General features: G+C 49.9%; 2 protein-coding genes across 6 annotated transcripts in view; both read left to right on the forward strand.

The window, feature by feature from the left end:
• The first annotated feature begins 625 nt into the window (after positions 1–625).
• LOC116562612 lies at positions 626–2,545 on the forward strand. Its single transcript, XM_032294883.1, has 3 exons — positions 626–640; positions 835–899; positions 1,528–2,545. Exons 1-3 carry the CDS (start codon positions 626–628, stop codon positions 2,339–2,341), a joined length of 894 nt encoding a protein of 297 aa, XP_032150774.1. The 3' UTR covers positions 2,342–2,545.
• Positions 2,309–18,640, forward strand: part of JAG1 (jagged canonical Notch ligand 1) — a 36,290-nt gene continuing 19,958 nt past the window's right edge. For all 5 annotated transcript variants that reach the window (XM_032295408.1, XM_032295409.1, XM_032295411.1 and 2 more), the window contains exons 1-4: positions 2,309–2,956; positions 3,397–3,702; positions 12,406–12,457; positions 17,698–17,952. In XM_032295408.1, the coding sequence (XP_032151299.1) occupies positions 2,876–2,956; positions 3,397–3,702; positions 12,406–12,457; positions 17,698–17,952 (694 nt within the window). In that variant the 5' untranslated portion in view covers positions 2,309–2,875. The remainder of the gene's footprint in view (positions 2,957–3,396; positions 3,703–12,405; positions 12,458–17,697; positions 17,953–18,640) is intronic.

Raw genomic sequence — 18,640 nt, forward strand, 5'->3', positions numbered from 1 at the left:
AAAGTGGGGGGCTAACAACTGGTTTCAAGGAAGTGGAGGATTGAGCTTCCACTCATTGTCTGTGGTGGTAAACGTGACTGGCTTTTTGGGGGAGTCCCAATTATTTGGAAGAGCCCCAACTGAAAATTTTCAAATGAATTCCCTCCAGCCCACAACTCCCTCTCTAAAAGTGGGTTCCCAGGCTCAGGAAGGGTGTGGGACTCTGTGCTATTTGACATGAGAATTTTGTGTTTATTAGTGATTTGACATTCCTGTTAGGGTTAATCAGGTAGTTTTAACCTCTCAGAATCTACGTTTTCTTTCCTATCAGTCAAATGGGCCAAATTCACTGGTGGACTGGAGGTGACACGAGCTTGCACGAGGCCCAGATTGCAACTGGAGGCACCTGCAATCTCAGCCCTTCTGGGTGAAGCCAGGTGGAGATCTAAATTCTTCAACTAAAGGTTTGGCTCCACAGGGTCCTTCCTGAGGGCCGTGTGGGGCATACGGCACAGAATTAAAACAGGGTCAGATACAGGGCACTCCAAGGAGTGTGCACTTTGAGATCACACCAGCCTTTTTCAGCACCGTTTTGCTTTTAAACCATCACTTAGCAACCAAAACTCAGGGATATTTGGGAGTAGAAATGAGAACAGGACAGGTAAGTTGGGGAGACTGGTGTTGATGGAAACTTCAGTGAGAAAAGTGTAGATGGGATTACATTTGACAACTGGATGCCTTGCATTTAGGATAACTAGGGCTTTGAAGGGAGGGTGGGGCACACTGAAACACCCAGGTTGTTGCTGCCTACCCCAGCTGCTAACATGACCATTTGTGAACTTGTTCTGTTCTTAGAAACCACCCTTCCAAAATATGGATTCTCTCGCCAGTGCTCAAGACAAGACACATTATACCACTAAGTAAGCACTTTTCTTAGGAGTATTTCTTAGGCTGTTAAGATGCCAAGACTCCTAAGCCATCCTTGGTAACTTCGAACCTATGTAAAGGGGTCAGTTAGCTGCCCTAGTTTATTCCTCAGAATGATGAGATCTGGCACTTAAAATATTGTTCATACTGAGCCTCCCATCAAATGCAATAAGTAGATAACCACAAATACCCACCGTCTTATGCTCTCATAACTCATAATGTTGGAAACTATTTTCCCTTGACCTATTGCCAGCCCATCACACCCCACACCCAGGAGGACTCGAGCCCCAAACCGGCCCTTGGATAATCATGATTTTCTACAGAACATACCCACTATTAGGGCCAAAACCTTGTCCACCCTTCAAAGGAAGTCGATGTTTCCCTATAAAGGTCCCCTCAAATGCAACAGCCAGCCCGTTGGGAGAGGGATTGGCTGAGGCTACGGCCAGCCTACGGGCTTTCTTTGACCTTGATTATGACCCGGAGTGTAGTTGTTAATTGCGAGGCTAGCCTCAAGGTGGAAAACAGTGTCAGTTTCCACTGCCACCCCAGAGAAGGCAAGTTCCGCGGCTGGCGGTGGTGGTGACATGGTTCCTTCCAGGCCCATCTCTTGCCACCCAGAGAGCTGCTCGGAGGCCGCCTACAGGTGCAATCCCGGCACTGCGGCCCGGGCGGCGGGCCGGGGAGGGCGTCCAAGCCCACCAGCGTCTCCGCCGGCCCTTCTCAAAGCCTGAACAGGGGCCCCGGCGTGCCCGCCACCTTCTACCCCCGGTTTTCCCGCGCCTCTGCCCCGGCGCGGTTTGGAAAGGAAGCTGAGAGCCCTCCCAGGCTCCGCAGACTCGAATTTGGGAGGGGGGGTGGGGCGCGGCCGAGGCTTCCCCTCGAATCTGCGGCAAGCCTGGCTCCAGGAAAGTTTTTCAAAGTTCCCAGCAGCGTCTGCCCAGGTCGCCTCCGCGGGGCGAGCAGACGGCGGCAAGCGCGCCAGCCTCGCCGCCGCCTCTGCCGCCAGCAGAGCGCTCTGGGCGGCTCGCTCGCGGGAAGCGGGCCGAACTCCCAGCGGGCAGGCAGGCCCTCCTCCGGGGCGAAAGCCGCAGCTGACGCAGGCGGCTCGGAAGGCGGAAGCTGCCCCGCTCGGACCGCTCAGCCAGCGCCTCGGCGCCTACACCTGGGGCCCCGACGCGCGGGCAAAGGCGCCGGGCCCTGGACGCCCGAGGGGGCGGTCCCCGCTGGGGGCCTCCAGGAGTCCCTGACTAACGATCCCTTCCCTCCTGGACCAAAGCTGCCGAGGGCGGGGGTCGGTGCGGGGCCCCTGTACGGCTACACCGCCCAGAGCGTCCCCAAGCCCCCGAACCCTACCAAGTTCCTCCCCACACTACCCCCTCCCCAGCAACGTGAAGGGAAGGGGCGTGTCCTAGGTGAGCACGCCCTCTCATGAATATTAATAAACGCGCATGCGCCTTACAGGGAGTGCTGGGTAGAGGTGGCCAGCCGCGGCCGCGGCTGCCAGACGGGCTCTCCGGGTCCCTCTCCGGGCGGGCACGCGTCATTGTGTTACCTGCGGTCGGCCCGCGAGCTAGGCTGGGTTTTTTTTTTTTCTTCCCTGCCTCCCCCGCCTTTCCATGCAGCTGATCTGAAAGGGAATAAAAGGCTGCACATAATCATAATAATAAAAGAAGGGGAGCGCGAGAGAAGGAAAGAAAGCCGGGAGGTGAAAGAGGAGGGGGAGCGTCTCAAAGAAGCGATCAGAATAATAAAAGGAGGCCGGGCTCTTTGCCTTCTGGAACGGGCCGCTCTTGAAAGGGCTTTTGAAAAGTGGTGTTGTTTTCCAGTCGTGCATGCTCCAATCGGCGGAGTATATTAGAGCCGGGACGCGGCGGCCGCAGGGGCAGCGGCGACGGCAGCACTGGCAGCAGCACCAGCGCGAGCAGCAGCGGCGGCGTCCCGAGTGCCCGCGGCGCGCGGCGCAGCGATGCGGTCCCCACGGGCGCGCGGCCGGCCCGGGCGCCCCCTAAGCCTCCTGCTTGCCCTGCTCTGTACCCTGCGAGCCAAGGTAGGAGCCCCTCGCCGGGTCTCCCTCCCGGCGGTCCTCTCCCCTCGCGGCGCCCTGGGCGGTTGAGCCCCGCCAGCAGGCTCGGGAGCCCTCGAGCGCCCGACTCCTCGCCCCTGCGCCTGAGCGGCTGCACCTGGGCTGAGCGCGCCAATTCCCCCACGGGATCCCGGGCCTCCTGAGGGTGACCCCTCCAGGCCGGGCAGGGGCGCGTTCACTCGGCTCTTGCCCCCCGGGCAGTCGTCGGATTACTTACGCACTCGTGCATTTTTTTTTTTTTTTGGCCCCGAAATCACGTTAAATCCTTGAACGTAGTTTTGCAAAATTATTTTCACTCAGCGAGAAGGGCTCGTCGGGGCGGGGGGTGGGAGGAAGTCGCCACCTCTGCACTCGAAGAAAACAGCTTTCTCCCGCGCTAACCTTCCTCCCTCCCTCGCCGGCAGGTGTGCGGGGCCGCGGGTCAGTTCGAGTGGGAGCTTCTGTCTATGCAGAACGTGAACGGGGAGCTGCAGAACGGGAACTGCTGCGGCGGCGCCCGGAACGCGGGAGACCGCAAGTGTACCCGCGACGAGTGTGACACATACTTCAAAGTATGCCTCAAGGAGTATCAGTCCCGCGTCACGGCCGGGGGGCCCTGCAGCTTCGGACAGGGGTCCACGCCTGTCATCGGGGGTAACACCTTCACCTTCAAGGCCGGCCGCGGCAACGACCGCAACCGCATCGTACTGCCTTTCAGTTTCGCCTGGCCGGTGAGTGACGACCCGGGAAGGAGGCCAGGCGGAGACTCTCACCCGCGCCTGGCAGAGCCCTGCTATCCCTTGCGAGAGGGATTTAAAGGGCTTCGGCTTGAAACTTGGCGCTAACTGGGGAAGTCTCTAGGAGTGGCGGGTGAGGGAGCCGGAACACTATAGTTAGATCTCGGCTGGGGTAGTCGAGGTGGGTCCCATTCCCGCTGCTGTTTGCTTAGTGCACAAAAGTGAGGATCCCAGAGGGGTTGTGGGACTAGGCTCCTAGGAAGGCCAGTGTAAACTTGAAACTTGAAGTTCCCAGAGTAACCCTCCCCGCCCCAAGCCTCGAGGTCGTTGTAGCTGATCTCTTTGCTTAACTAATTAAACCTGGAGCGCCGTGGAAGGCGACTCGGCGCAGTTCTGGCCTGCTAACGCCGTCCAAATTGGCAACCTCTCCTTTCCCGTGAACTGCTGGGAGGGCGGGTGTGTCCTTCCTGGAGGGTGTGGGGGGAGTCCGTTTCCCGCTGCTCCCCGGGAGATTTTAGCGTGTGCGGGGGCGCTCTCCAGGCTAGGCTCAAGGGCCGGGGGCGGCCGCCGCAGGGGGAAGTTCTCCCGGCCCTCACAGGAGCCGTAGACCCGGGAACCCCCGCCCGCTGCTGGCCCCTTCCTGCCCCCCGCCCCCGCGTGGTGTAGCTCTTGTGGCCTCACTTCCAGCGGTTCTCGGGCTCTGGAACAGCTGTGTTTGCAAACTTCCCCGGGAAGGGCGGGTGCACGTCCCCCGCAAGCCTTCGGGGGCCGTGCCAAGTCTTGGAAGGGGTGGTCTTCTGGAGATAGTGCCTGCGGGTGCAAGTGATAGACCCTTGCCCCCCCCGCCCCATTCCGCCCCCAAAGCAGCTCGAGGCCGGGGCCCAGCTGGCAGACCCTGCAGCGAGGCCCTTGCAACATCCCAAAATGGGTGGAAGGAAGATGGGTGCGATTGCAGAAGGGGAGGAAAGGGAAATGTTGGGGGTGTGCCCTCTGCTTGGCTCCCGCTGTCCAGGAGGCATGACTCATTGCCAAGACTGGGGCTTGGCCCAGCCTGTGCTGGGAGGGTGGGTGGTGAGAGGGGGAGCTTCTTGCCCCAGAGGATTGCTTTCCACCACGTGCTCTAATGGGGTGCACTCTGCTGCCTCCTGTCCGCCGGCATAGGCTGTGATTCTGGGAGGAGGTGAGAGGGGAGAGTATCCGGCTGTGTCTATGTATGAAGCTGTGTCTATGTATGAAGCGTGGGGTGGCTCTTAAAATCCATGTTTACAGGAGCTGGCATTATAAAGTGCCCTCTGCAGTGAGTGAGATAAGACAGTTATCAAAAACTGCCGTGAAAAGGAGTTTATTAAAAAAAAAAAATGAAAACCAACACTACCGTATGTGAAGCTCTCTTGAAGTCCAAGGGCTGTTTCTGTCGTGGGATTTCATTTTTACCAAGAGTATTTACCTTGTTTGTTAATCCCCTATTAGGGAGAACTTTAAGCTAAAGACCCTGGCTACCTTTAAATCTGGCTGGGTCCAAGCTGACTGAGTACTCACTGCCCTTGAACGTGTGTTTGGAGTTTAGGGGGAAGGGGCATGCAGGTGGTTCCACCCTCCTGCGGGAGGATCTGTCTGGAGCCCCTCGCTTTTCACAAGACCATAAAAGGAATCTTCTTAGTGATGTGGAAAAGCAGCAGGCTGGCTGAGGCTCATTTTGGAAAGTAGGGTCAGAGGGATGGCTAGCATGAAAACCGAGGCTTGATTCCTAGGCTGGCTAAGGAAAAGTGACCTAGAAGGTGCGTCTGTCCCCTTTTGACACTTGGCCAGAGAGTCCTCAATGGAAAAGGAGCGGAAATAGTGTGGGAGGGCAGGAGGGGCGATTGATTTGCATTTGCTGGTGCTCTTCTGTGGTTTCAGGCCCCACCGGTCACCAACCATGAAATAGACTCAGCTTTTCTGGAATTGGGGAAGACCAATGGGGCAACACTGAGAATGTGGTTCTTTTGAAGTTGGGACAAATGCATGTATCACTCATAAATAAGTCTCCACCCTGCTGCCCCAAAAAGGCCTGCTGTGAAACATAAGCTTTACTTCCCAAGAGAAAGTGGAGTTTAGGTGTGTTTGTTTTACTGTATGTGGTTGGAGAAAGGGCACAGTCCGTAACTTTCAAGAATGATTCCAGGCTGAGTGTAAACTTAACTGAAACACTTAAGTAGCTATTTAAGTAGAGAGCACAGCTTCATTTAGTTTGGTAATTAACTGTCTTTTAAAACTGATTTCCTTGAATAGGAAATAAATGAACTTAGTACGCAATTCAAGAAGTAACAAGAAAAGGATATATGGTTCAAAACAAAACTCCAAACCACTTTGGGCTCCCAACCCCTAGCAGGCACGATTACCATTTGCATGAGTCCCCCCCAAATTTGCTGACACTGGAAGAGCTAGGGTGCAGGGGCAGGTCAATGTAGAAGGTCATGTAATTCATGCCTTTTGTTTGGAATTATGACTCCCTATCCAAGCAACTGTTCATGTTCTAGAGAGGACAAGGAGGAAATGATTTGGACAGATATGAAGTACAATCCCCGTTGTGGTGTGCATGTGAAAGGCTTTGTAGAAGTGGGCTTTCCTGCCACATATCATATCTGAGTATGTCTCACTTGGTGTCCAGTGCCCCAGCTCTGATATTAGGGTAGTTTTTTACCACTGACTTCAATTCTCATACTGTTGCTGCTCCAAGGGGCTTCAGTTGCAGCAACTAGCTCGATTTATGATTCTCAAATTGGGGGACTGAGTGATAAGAACATCATTATGGGAAGTAATTGAGCTTAACAAGAAATAATTTAGGAATAACCACTTATAAATCACAGAAACAGTTAATTTGTAGCTCCCCAAATTAGTGGTAAATCCCAGTAGTGCCTGCTTATTAAAAATGCATTAGTGTAATTACCACTACTCATCCCCAAAAGCTTTTTGGGAACTTCAGAACCCCAGTTAGCTGTATTCTGCATTGGTGGCCCTAGAGTGAAATGAATCTAGAAAAACGTTGGGGGAAGCAATTGGGGTATCTGGCTTATTAGCCTTGTATTTAAATTCCGTTGATCCTATTAAAAGACTTGCTGAGATCAACTTAATATTTTTTTAAGGAAAATCCAATGAAACATGATTCTTCTGTGTGAGGGATGCCAGCTTTGGTCCCCTTCGTACTTCAGGCCTGAATGACCAATTGGCAGGAGCTTGGGAATACTGGCTGCCATGATGCTAATCACAGAATGGAATTGACAGGCCCTTCTATGCCTTTTGCTGTCTTTCCCGGTCCCTGAGCTTCTGTAGATATGGTATAGGCACGTGGAGGTGCAGGGATGGGGTTCTGATTTAGCCGGCTCCTTTCTGCAGTCAGGATTTGCATCCTGCCTATGTGGTCAGCATCTATACAAAGAAACAGCACGTGTGTATGTACGTGCTCAGAGCAAGGGACTTTCTGCTTGTAGAGAAAACATCTTTTGCCCTAAAAAGTCTACCTTAAACCAAAGGGATGAAGTGACGAGTCTGTGTTGCAACACTGGGCTTGGGGGAAGGTGAAGCTGTGCTTGCTTTGAAGGAGCTGTGCTAAGTATCTGCAGAATGGCTGCTCCAAAAATGGAATCTTTATTCCAGGTACTTGGTTTCTAATGTATTTTTTTTCTCTTGCAGGTGTAACCTTTGTTTCTTCCTCCTTGTTGTCTTGTTTCTTAGCAACTTATTCAAACCTCAAGTACTTATATGACTTTGCAACCCACCAGTTCCACACCCATAATTCTACAGGGATTTAAGACGTTTCTAGAAAAATGGTGAAACTTTTGGTGTGGAGGCTGTTGGGGGAGTTGAGTGGGTAAAAAGGAGAGTCAGCAGCAACTTACAGGCATGACACCTCCCAGAAAATCAGCAATCTAAATGCTGCTTAAAATCTTCACACTAAATAGTGGTGCCTTCTTTTAGATAGAAGTCATGTGGGAAGTTTAGCATGGAGAAAAAAGTTACAAAAAACGGAGCGGAGGCAACAAGGAGCCTTCAAAGCTCCTGATCTGAAAACAGGAATGTGAACAGAGGCCTTGGCTGGATTCATATTACCCACTGGCCCCACTGTAGAAGGGCCAGAAGTTGGTCCCAACCTCAGGCTTTCAAGATTAGTAACAATGTAAGAATGCATGATCTCTGGGTGTGCATACAATTAGCATTGTAATCCATACATGCAAATATTCCTGCAAATTCCCCTGTGGTACACTTCTGGAGGCATGTTGCTCTCCCACTCACCCCCATCCTTCAAGCTTAGGATCTAGGCTGCTGAGAGAAGTGACTCTTGGCTCCAGCTTATATGTATTATATATGTGCGTGTGTGTGTTTGTGTGTCTACACACAAACACACACACACGTAAATTAGAACAAAACTTAATGTTTTCTTCCAACTGTTGGAAGATACATTGGGATGAATGGAAAGTGGTGATTCTAGAATGGTGGTGGAAAAGGAGGAAGGTCCGAGGTATAGAAGAATCCCACCTTTACTTTGGTGCATGGGACTTGATGGCTGTGCTGTGACTTCTTTGCTGATTTCTGATTACTGTGTAGACCACAGCAGCCCTATGGCTGCTTTTTTTTTTTTTTCTTATAGTGCCGGTGACATCTACCATTGGTGCAGTGCATGTGCTGGGAAGAAATTCCGCAAGGTGGCTCCCAGTTGTTAAAGGAGTATATAAATAGTCAAACATTCAGAGTCCTCTACCAGCTCAGCCCAGTTTTTTGCACTTTTGGTAAATAAATAGAAAGGCTTCTTGTTCAGGCTTGCTCTGTGTGAACCAGACCGTTGTGCTTGGCTGGCTTCTTGGTATTCTATCTATTAACCTCGCCACCCTTTTGTAACTGGTGCATTTAATTATCAGTGGGATGCTTTTCAAACAGGTAAGGGTAATGATGGGAAAGGGGGTGGGGATGTCTCATTGAGAGTCTTAAATCTGGATATGAGCTTTGGGGCCCCTTGGTGAGCCTTTGAGGTGGGCTTTGATGAGAAAATCACCCTTTGTAACTAGATCGGACCCTATTGACATGTCAAGCCCTGCAGACTTGATTGCTTTCTGTGTCTGAAGTCGTAGCCTAGATGCTATAGGATAGTTGTCCTTTCTTATCTCACCTTCCCAAAACCCACGGGCATCATGTGCATGTGTACGTGTGAATGTGCCCACACATGGACTCCCTGCAACCTGTTTTTTTGCTTAATATGTTTTGTGACTGGAATATTTTATACTCTGGCCACCCAGACACAGGCAGGACAATAGAGTTGGCCGAATTGACTGAAATGAGGATTACGGAGAATAATGGGGCCTCTCCAAAAATAATGCTAATACAGGACAAGCGACAGGAAGCAACAGTTGAGTCAGCAGAGCGCAGGGCCCCCGACGAACGCCGGGAGCCGACTGACTGTGCACAATGGCCGCGCTGGCACGTCGGGCATTCCCAGGATGTGCATGCCGCCGGCGGGCCTGCCTGTCGCAGCAGCCTGGGGTTTTGGACGCCACACGCGTGCCATTTGGATGGCGGTTTATTTGTGTCCGTCAGCTTGGCAGGAGGGGAGGCAGCCGCTTCTCAGGGCTTGGTTTGGCTGTCACTGTTGCCAGGAAAAGGAAGCTCCCGGCTGCCAACACAATTACCTTTGTTTCTTACATCCCCCCTTCTTAATGTGGCAATTAAGTGCTTACCGCTCTGCCCAGTGCCAAGGTAACCGCCGTGGACTGGGGGACAGGGCAGAGTACCCTGGCACAGCAGCGTAAGTGGGGAGGGTAGGAGGAGGTGCAGGGGCCCTGGCCTGGGGGGGAGCCTGGTGGCCCTTGCATGCCTTGGGGCTTCGATGCCAGGACTCTCCTCTAGGTAGAATTCCACAGAAAGCTCCTAAGTAGCAATTCTGGAGGTTGACCCTTCCTCTTTGATGCCAGACCAGAATGGGAACCAGCTGCCAGATTGCCAGATTTCCTTGGACCTGGAGCTGGGAAGGGGCTGAAGTGACACACTTTGCAAATCCAGACCGAAGATCTGTTCATAACCCCTCCCTCCTGTGTGGCCCCCCACACTATTTTTCTGGAAAACGTAAGGAAAAAAGATGAAAGCCAGGTGACTCTTTGGAAGAGTCTGAGTTCTGTAGTTTGAAACCAAGAAAAACCCAAGTATTTGCTTTTTGTTGTTACTGTTTTGCTGTAGGAACTTAAGTTTGAACAGTTTGCTTTTCCAAGCCCTCCTGGGATGGAGCACTCAGCCTCTGCTGGGGATCAGATTTGCAGTGGTTGCTTGTGTGTGACTTGGGCATAGTGGATTTGCTACTCTGTGGCCTGGTCCCTGCTTTGATGGTATGAGATATGCTTGGTCTGTGATCTCAGTGCCTGGATGTGTGTTCAGGGATGTACAGAGGTCAAGCGTGGGCCTGGGAAAAATTAAAGTTCTCTAGCAACCAATAATCATTGTTAAATTATCTTGATTGCTGATCTATAGTGTGGGGATGGAGTGGGAGGTTGAGTGCCTCCTAATAGGAGCTTTAGAGGGAATCTTTCTCTCTGTAGGGCTGGGCAGGAAGAATCCTCCTGCCCCAGGAGACCAGTCCTGCGACCCTAATCTTCTCCCTGAAACAGGGAGGGGGACAAAAGGTCCAGGCCTTGTTGCCGTCACTGCAGCTCCCTGCCCTCACCCTGTCTCTGCCTCTGAGAAAGAAGGCAGTCCATGGAAAATCACAAAGCCAGGCATGTTGGGCTGTGTGCAATTCTTTTCTTTCAAAGTGGGGTGGTGTTGGTCAGCAACTTCTGAGGTTTTCCCAGTTCTGGCAAGGATGAGCCCGGTAGACTGCTTGATCTTTCAAGTTCTTGTGCAAGACCTAAGGATGCCTTCCTCCTTCAGTATTAAACCGACTTAGTACTGCCATGCCCGTTCAGTCCTGGCACCTTCTCTTGCAGTGGGATTTGTGGGTACTATGTGTTTAGTGCTTGTGCAAGTCTGTCAAAACTCCTGGTATCAATGCATTTAATCAGAGGATTAATTACAACAATATTGTTGAAGTGGAGAACGTGGGCCTCAACGTGACCAGCAAATGAAGGGCTTAATTATACAGAATCAGCCACACGTCTGGCCTCATTTTGACTGGGCTCTCACCTCAAATCAGTAGAGAAATATAATTTCTTGCTGCTCTTAGGGAAGAGTCCTATAATTTGCAGGAAGTCCTAAGAAACTTAAAGAGGCCGTAAATAAGGTATAACTTTCTCTAATAAAATAGTAACAACAACAATGAATTTGGACCTGTGGCCACTAACAGGAGAGGGCTGGGTATGTGCCCTGGCTTGCCCGGTTTTGCTTGCTTTTCTGAGCATTTTCCCACAGTTATCAGTGAACGAAATAGAATCCTACTCTGCTTTGAGTATGAAACATATTTCGGCTGAATTCCAAAGCAGGGTCTATCACAGGATATTTTTACATTCAGAGATGACCTGCTGTGTCCCTATGAGAGCACTAAGCTGGCCTTGAGTTATGAATGAAACTCCCTTTTACCCTCCTTTTTTCTCTTTTACCTTTATCTTCTAGGTGCCTTCTCTTCTCATGGCAGCAGTGTGCTTCTGGTGGCACAGCACGGCATTATTTAATCTATACACGCTACTATTTCCGATGGCTTGGTTTCTGACACAGCAAAGTGGGAATTCATAACCCATTTCACGTTCCTTGTCTACGCCACCTGCCTTGGGTACATTTCTTCAGCGCCAAGATGGCAGAAGCTTCATTTAAATGCTGGTGTTTTGTGAGACTGACCTTATTGTAAATTACGAAGGAAGATTTTTGAAAAGGAGGGAATTTGCTAATAGCTTAGGTTTTGCAGGGGTGAGGAGGAGGAATTCTGAGATAAGCTTGGAAGATAAAAGGTGCCTTCAGTATAACAGCTGGCATCTTGCCAGTATCCAGGGAATTTGTTTGGTTAGTGGACTCTGATTATTCTTGGAATGTTAGATCTTATTAACAGATACGTTCATCAATAAATGTAACTCATGGGTGTGTGGCTATTTCTCCCTTTGTACTTTCTTCCCAGGGATCTGCCCCCAGCTGCACTGCCCAAGTGAGGTTGACTTCTTTGTCTTGCAGAGTTGCTTTACATCTACCCCCTCCTGTTTCCTAGAGTTACCCGATACTTGTGGGAGCCAGGATGGTCTCACACAGACAGCTTTCAAAGGGGTTCTAAAAAGGAAAAGGGGGCCTCCCTAGGGACTGCCCCACCAGGGCCCAAAGTGTAACCTTAGCAATACCCCCTCGGTACAAATACCTGGTTAGGTTAGCTTAGAATAAATTCTTTGTGTGACTTTTTTTCTCACGCACTAGGGTCGGGGTCTGGAAAGTTTTGGGAAACTATATGCTAAATGTTCCCATATCATACAGGGAGGTGGTATTTCCTGATCTCAACTTTGAGCTGCCTGCATGCATGTTGACCCCAGTGGGTCCCTGCCAGGTGAAAGGAGTCATCTGTCAACCTGGGAAGAGTGGTGACAAAGGAAAGGGAGTTGGTTTGGATTTAAACACCCAGGACCTCAATGCAACAACCAATAGAATTTTTATTTTGGCATTATGGTTTTGTTTGGTGGGGTATTCTGGGAAGCCGAGAATGTATGAGATTGGAGAGTCAACCCTGTTTCTGAATTGCTAAATTGTTGTTTATCTGTTTTGCAGAGGTCCTATACATTGCTTGTGGAGGCGTGGGATTCCAGTAATAACACTCTTCGTAAGTATCACTTCTATGGACTTTTCTCTAAATACCTGTGGAAGTGTGGGGCTTGGCCAACCAGCTGGAGTTGGATCTGTCTCTTTAGTACTTAGGATTTCTGCCACCCTTGCCATCTGTTCTTCCCCACACCCCCAAGGTGAACCTGTCAGTGGAATCTATTCCTTAACTTCCCTAGAATTTTAGCTTGGAATATTAAGTGGACAGAACAGACTCCCAGTTAACTCATTCCCTGATTATGAAACCTAGATTATCTTCGGGATAGAGATCTTAATGGTTTTACAACTTTAAAACCTTGTAGGCTGCTAAAGGATCAAAGCAGTGACTTTTTAAAAGTCCATTTAAACTTTAAGTGAGCGTTTAATCTCCCATCAGAAAGATAAAGCCATATAAAGGTGGTGCTGGGCTCTAGAGACCGACCTTGAATTTCACTTGGTGGGCAGGTGAGCTTCTAGTCTGTCCGGGTTTCCCACACTGCGCAACAAACCTTTCATTGAAGCGGAATTCCAGAGCTTCACAGCCTGCCTTGTCCCCTTCTGAAAGATGGCTCTGTTTTCAGTGCAGGTTGCCTTTCAGGACTGTGAGGGGTCGGTTTTGGTGGATAAGCCATGGAGGATGTGATTGGAATGGCATAGTCTGGTTTACAAAGTAGTCTTGCTCTTTAATTGTAACTTTAAAATGTTTTCACTCACGAGCTGAAACTTCGAGTTCCCCTTTTGCCAGCAGAGTTTGGGTTGCTGTCACTGGAAAATTTGATGCTTGCTGAAATCTCTTGGTCTGTGCGTGAAGAAGAGGTGATCCAGTTTCTTGTCTTGGCTCACTGTTCTCTGAATGCCTTGTTCTTTTTGCTTTTCTACCTTACCATTTGTTTCACTTGAATAACATCTTTTCTTGCCTTGCCTTGCTTTTTTGCTGACAGAAAATGGTGAATGTCCAATGTGGGTACAGTGAGGGCTAGGTGCCTGCTATGTGGGCAGCTTCCACCTGTGGCTGGCTTATTGGGCCACTTGGGGCCACAGAATCATTGCTGAGCCCACGTGTGCCAGAGAGTCCCAGGCCATGTAGGTCACCCTTCTAGCTTGGGAATCTTAAGTCCAGCTCTTTGGATGTCATCCTCCTTGAAGGGGAGCTCGTGAAAGTCCAAGGTTTGAGTCTTCCTCCCCAGAGGGCGGCCCTGTAATGCCGTGGGGGATGTGTGTGGGGGCGGTAGGGAAGCTTCGTCAGCCTTGGCTTTGGCTAATGCCAGTCAGGGTCATAGACACCTGTTTGCTCCCCTCCCTTCCCTACCACAAACGTTGAGGACTGTGTGAACATTATGTCACTGTGACCTGCTCACAATGGTAACTAAGGATTAGGCAGAAGGGGTTGGGGAAGGGGGAGACCTAGGCTCTTCTGTACTATTATGGTGTAGGCATGGTGTTCTTTCCCCTCCCTTTCAGCTATTAATCCACCCAGTAGAGTGAACAGCTTGAGGTTGATCCTGGCCTGTGATAAGAGCCAGGCCAGTATACTTGTTAGGGACCTATGAGAGACCGCCCCACCACACTCTGGCATTCACAGAACCTTCCCTGGACCTACTGTCGCTTTGCAGGTTCAGGGAGTTATGCCCCCTGGGAACCCAGGGCTTGTCCAGAGCAACCCACAGTTGTCTGTGTTTCCAGGTAGCCCCATTTTGGGGTTCAGGGATGTTTCATCTCTTGCAGGGGGTAAATAACCAAATCCCTGGAAAGAGGCAAGGAAGACTGGGATAGGAATGAAGTTCTTCTAAACCTCTACTTTTGGAGAGAGGGGTTGATACAGTCATGGGCTGCCCACTGCAGGTTATCAAAACTCACTTGGTGGACCCTGAAGAGGGAGACGGGTTGCCGGGAATGGTTTCTCCACTTGCCTATTCAGCCTCTTTCGTGATGCTTCCAAGGAATCTTGAATTCAGCAGAGTCAAAAGCCAGACTCAGGATCTTCTCTTACCTAAAGCAGTTCCTTCCCTAGGGCCCCTTCTGGGTGTCTGGCACCAGTATTTGAATACTCATTGCCATAAGCCAGAAATCTAGAAGGTGTTCTGTGTACCTGCTCTCTGTTAGCATCCATACCTAGTCCACCTCCAAGTTCTGAAAAATCTCTCCATCTCTTCACTTGAATCTGTCTGCCTTCTGCCACTGCCCTGGTGCAAGTCATCATCCGCTCATGATTGAACTTTAGAGTAGCATCCGTCTGGTCCACCTGTGTCTGCTTTGACCCACCTCTAGTGCTTTCTCCATTCTTCTGCCACCCTGGTCTTTTCAGAGCATAACATTTGCTTGTCTCCCTTATACAAAAAACCAACCACTCGGTGGCCTTCTGTTGCTCTTGGGACAGATCTTCATGTGGACCACAAGGCTATGTGCAGCCCAGCCTTGTCTCCCTGCCAGCCTTGTCTTGCAAACCATGTTGTCCATCATATCTGTAGCCTGGCCATACCCTAGCAGTTGCCTTTCCATCCTCAACTGCATTGTGTGCTTTCCTGCCTCGGGACCTTTGCACATGCTATCTGCTCTACCCTGGAGTGTTTTGCTCCTTTCTTCACCTTCAGCCACTCCCTCTGGACTGCACTCCACAGGGCAGAAGCTGAGGACGTTAAGAAGCCCAATGGAGTTGGCTGCCCTGTGGGACTCAAGTGAGTTGTAAACATTCTGGCTTTGGATGTAAATCAAAGGCAGAGCCTTGAGTTTTAGGGCAGATAATTCCTTCTATCAGTTCTGCAGTGAGCCCTCACAGGCAGACTTGAGCCCAAATATAGCCTAGGTGCTGTTCATGTGTTTGAAAGTATTTAAGGCTGGTCCTTCTGCCATCGGTCCTCCAAAGTCTTTTATCACATTTCCGGACTGTGGTATATAGAGTTCCAAATTTCTTTCTCCCCCAGAGCAAATGGCTTCAATTTACTGTAATGCATAATAGACACGTAAACATAAATTAGGCACACCTCAGACCAGGTTTTCCTGTAGCTTAGCCTTCTTTGCTAAGGCCCCCTTCCAGGTTTTCGGGTTGGTGTGGTCCCAGGTTATTCTCAGACTCACCCTTCGTCACCTCCTCCTTGGCCTGCGAGGTGGCCATGGGTTCTTCGTGATTCATCTTCGTGGCATTGGGAATTGCAGTGAGGCATGGTGATGTCCTTTTCCAATCACAAGTCTGGACTGCCAAGTGAACTGCCACAGATGCCTTTCCAGTGCCCCAAGCTGAAGGAAAGCATGTTCAGGAAGCAGGCAGCCGACATGTTCTAACCCAGACATTCTTGACCCCCTCCCTGAGCAGGTGTGAAATTTTGTGTGCAGCTCCATTAGCTCCACTGAGGATTCTGAAGTAATCCTCTTTACCACATTTCCCGGAAATAAGTGGAAAGCGTACTGCATGACTGAAACATGTATCTATCAGTCCTGTGTCCCTAGGATTGCCCTGGACTCCTGTCTGAACTGTTTGTTGTTGATACCAGCCTCAGAAGCTGGATGCCTTCGAGCCATGGCTAGTGTATTTAACCCATCCCTTTTATGAAGATCTTGTAAGCGCATGGTAATAGCCCACTATGCTTTTTAACTGAACCAGCAGAGCAAACATAGTTAATGGAGAAACATTTTTGTCATTCCTTGGCCTCCGTTTATTTGCAAAAATGAGTAAAGTGTTACCTGCAAGTGGTTGAGTGCGTGCCGAGGTGTCAGGCTGCAGGTATGTGGGCTAGTTCGAGGCTTGTCTTGCCCACGCAGCAGTTTGAGAGCCCCAGAGGGTGAACGCTGGGGCCTGTTGGAAGTGGGGTGTATGGATGAAGCCACCCAGGAGTTCCTTCTCTCCTGGTCACCTGCAGGGCTTGCATCACTTTGTAAAGGAGCACAGGCCCAGGGCCTAGAAAAACAGCTATGTGGGTGGGTAAGAATCACAAAGACTTTGCAAGTAGGTCCTAACTCTGTCTCTCCAAGATAGCCTTGAATCTGACGAGGTGATGAAGAGTTGGTACTGGCAGATTTAAGAAAACAAACATAAAACCAGGTGCTGACTTACAAACACAAAACGAGGCTGGGGTGCTGACTTAGTGCCTTGCTGCCTTTTCAGATCCTCCCCTGAACTCCTGGCACCTGATGTTTGAGCTATTTTTGTACCTGTCTCTTCTCAAACTAGATTATAAGTGGCCTCAGGGCAGGGACTACTTCTTACTCCTGAGAGATGCTTGAGCTCCAGGTGTCTATTTTCCTCAGTAAGCATTTTTTTTTTTTTCCAGGAGCATGACTTGGCTCAAAAACAAACAAAAAGACCTCCCCTCAATTTACCTGTCTCTAAACTTCAGTGAATTATTCTTCCATCTGCCTTCTGGGCAGAGGAGAAAGGTAGAATGCATCAAGTTCAAGGTGCTGACTTTAAAGATTGCCATGTTAATAGTTTTAAAAAAAATGTAACTCCATCCTTTCCTTGGCTTCCAGTTAAGAGTTTTGAAATGGACAAAAACCTTTTCTGAGCAAGACGCAAAACTCTAAAACCAGAAATGATTGCTGACCTTTATCTGGAATAATGAGATTTCTTCAAGAGCAACATTCCATAGGGAGCTACTTTCTCTAATATGTAAAGAGCTCTTGCAAGTCAGTATGGCAATGTAATAGAAAAGTTGGCAGAGGAGAGAAGCTGTTTGCTGTTCACAGGAACAAACAGAAACGGTTTTGTAACTACCAGAAAGGGCTCTCACCATCAATTAAATGCTAATTAAACAAGATACCCCTTTACCTATCAGACATAGATCAAATGTTTGATAATGTACAGCGTTGGCACTGTTTCTGGGAGACGCAGCTTCCTGGGTGGCAGGAGGGCAGGCTGGGTAGTTTGGGATTGTGGACAGGTTGATTGGTTGTGCACATACTCTGATTCAACACTTCCATTTCTAGAATATCTCACTGCGGGAACCATGCACAGGCAGATACATTCAAGGATGCTCACTGTAGCTTTGTTTAATAGTAAGAAGCCCAAACGACTCACATGCCCATATGTCAGGGACTAGGTAAATTATTGGTGTTTCCAGACAATGAAATACTATGTATATCATTAAACAGTTGAGGTAAATAAGTGGTAACTGGTTGCCTCTGGATAGGGGCGTAAACTTTTACTTACTTTTCTGTACAATGGACAGAATTTTGTAGCATGTGTTTGTTTTTATTTTAAAAAGCCAACATGGTCAAGGAAGAAGGCTCTGATGTGAATATTAACGTGATTTATCATTTTGTCTCTAGGACCTGACAATATTATTGAAAAGGCCTCTCACTCGGGCATGATCAACCCCAGCCGGCAGTGGCAGACGCTGAAGCAGAACACGGGCATTGCCCACTTTGAGTATCAGATCCGTGTGACCTGCGATGACTACTACTATGGCTTTGGCTGCAATAAGTTCTGCCGCCCCAGAGATGACTTCTTTGGACACTATACCTGTGATCAGAATGGCAACAAAACTTGCATGGAAGGCTGGATGGGCTCCGAATGTAACAGAGGTACGTGTGTGCGTGCATGTACATGTGTGCCTGTCGCTTTTAGTGTCTATCACCCCACCAGCAGGCAGGTGACATTGGCTGTCTCGGGAGGGGTGGGATCTTGGTGTTATTCTGGGCCCGCAGCATGAAGATGCTGAGTGTAGAAGATGCTGTCAGTGCCCCATCCAGAGGCCCTTTATTGGCGTCCCCCTCCCCCAGGTGCTGTAACTGTTGGCTGCCAACAGCTCACAGCTGCTTCTTCCCCGGAGACTCGTCCTTGGCCAAACCAGAGCCAGTGCATCCCGCCTCCTCCAGCTCACAGTCAGTGACTGACAGACATAGGGCTACAAAGACCATTTTCCTTTGCCTTAAAACAGTGGTACAGTTCACACTCCAGAGCTTACCTTGGGATTACGCTGCAGTCAGACTCCAGCTGAGACCATATTCTTGCTCAGCTCCTTCCCTGCCCCTGTCCACTTCCCTCAATTCCTTCTAACCTATGCCCAGATACCCTTCTCAGGCTCTGCTTCTAAGGAATGCAACCTCAAATAGATGGCAGACAGGACTAGGTTAGCCCAGTTGATGTCTGAACAGGCAATCCTGTAGGAAATGATATACCCTGCATTCGGGGTAGCAGCGCAGCAAGTTTTCACTGGGTGTCTTTGAAGGCATGGCATTGAGGGGAAGAGGTATGTGGTTAGGTCGAGCT

This window comes from Sapajus apella, unplaced genomic scaffold (assembly GCF_009761245.1).
Source record: "Sapajus apella isolate SASKATOON/1434 unplaced genomic scaffold, GSC_monkey_1.0 scaffold33, whole genome shotgun sequence".
Taxonomy (NCBI): Eukaryota; Metazoa; Chordata; class Mammalia; order Primates; family Cebidae; genus Sapajus; species Sapajus apella.

What these genes read in the sequence shown, in the direction of transcription:
- LOC116562612 (XM_032294883.1), top strand. An exon ending in AAGACACATTATACCACTAA is followed by an intron (nt 900 to 1,527) that starts GTAAGCACTTTT and finishes CTTGCCACCCAG; the next exon opens with AGAGCTGCTCGGAGGCCGCC.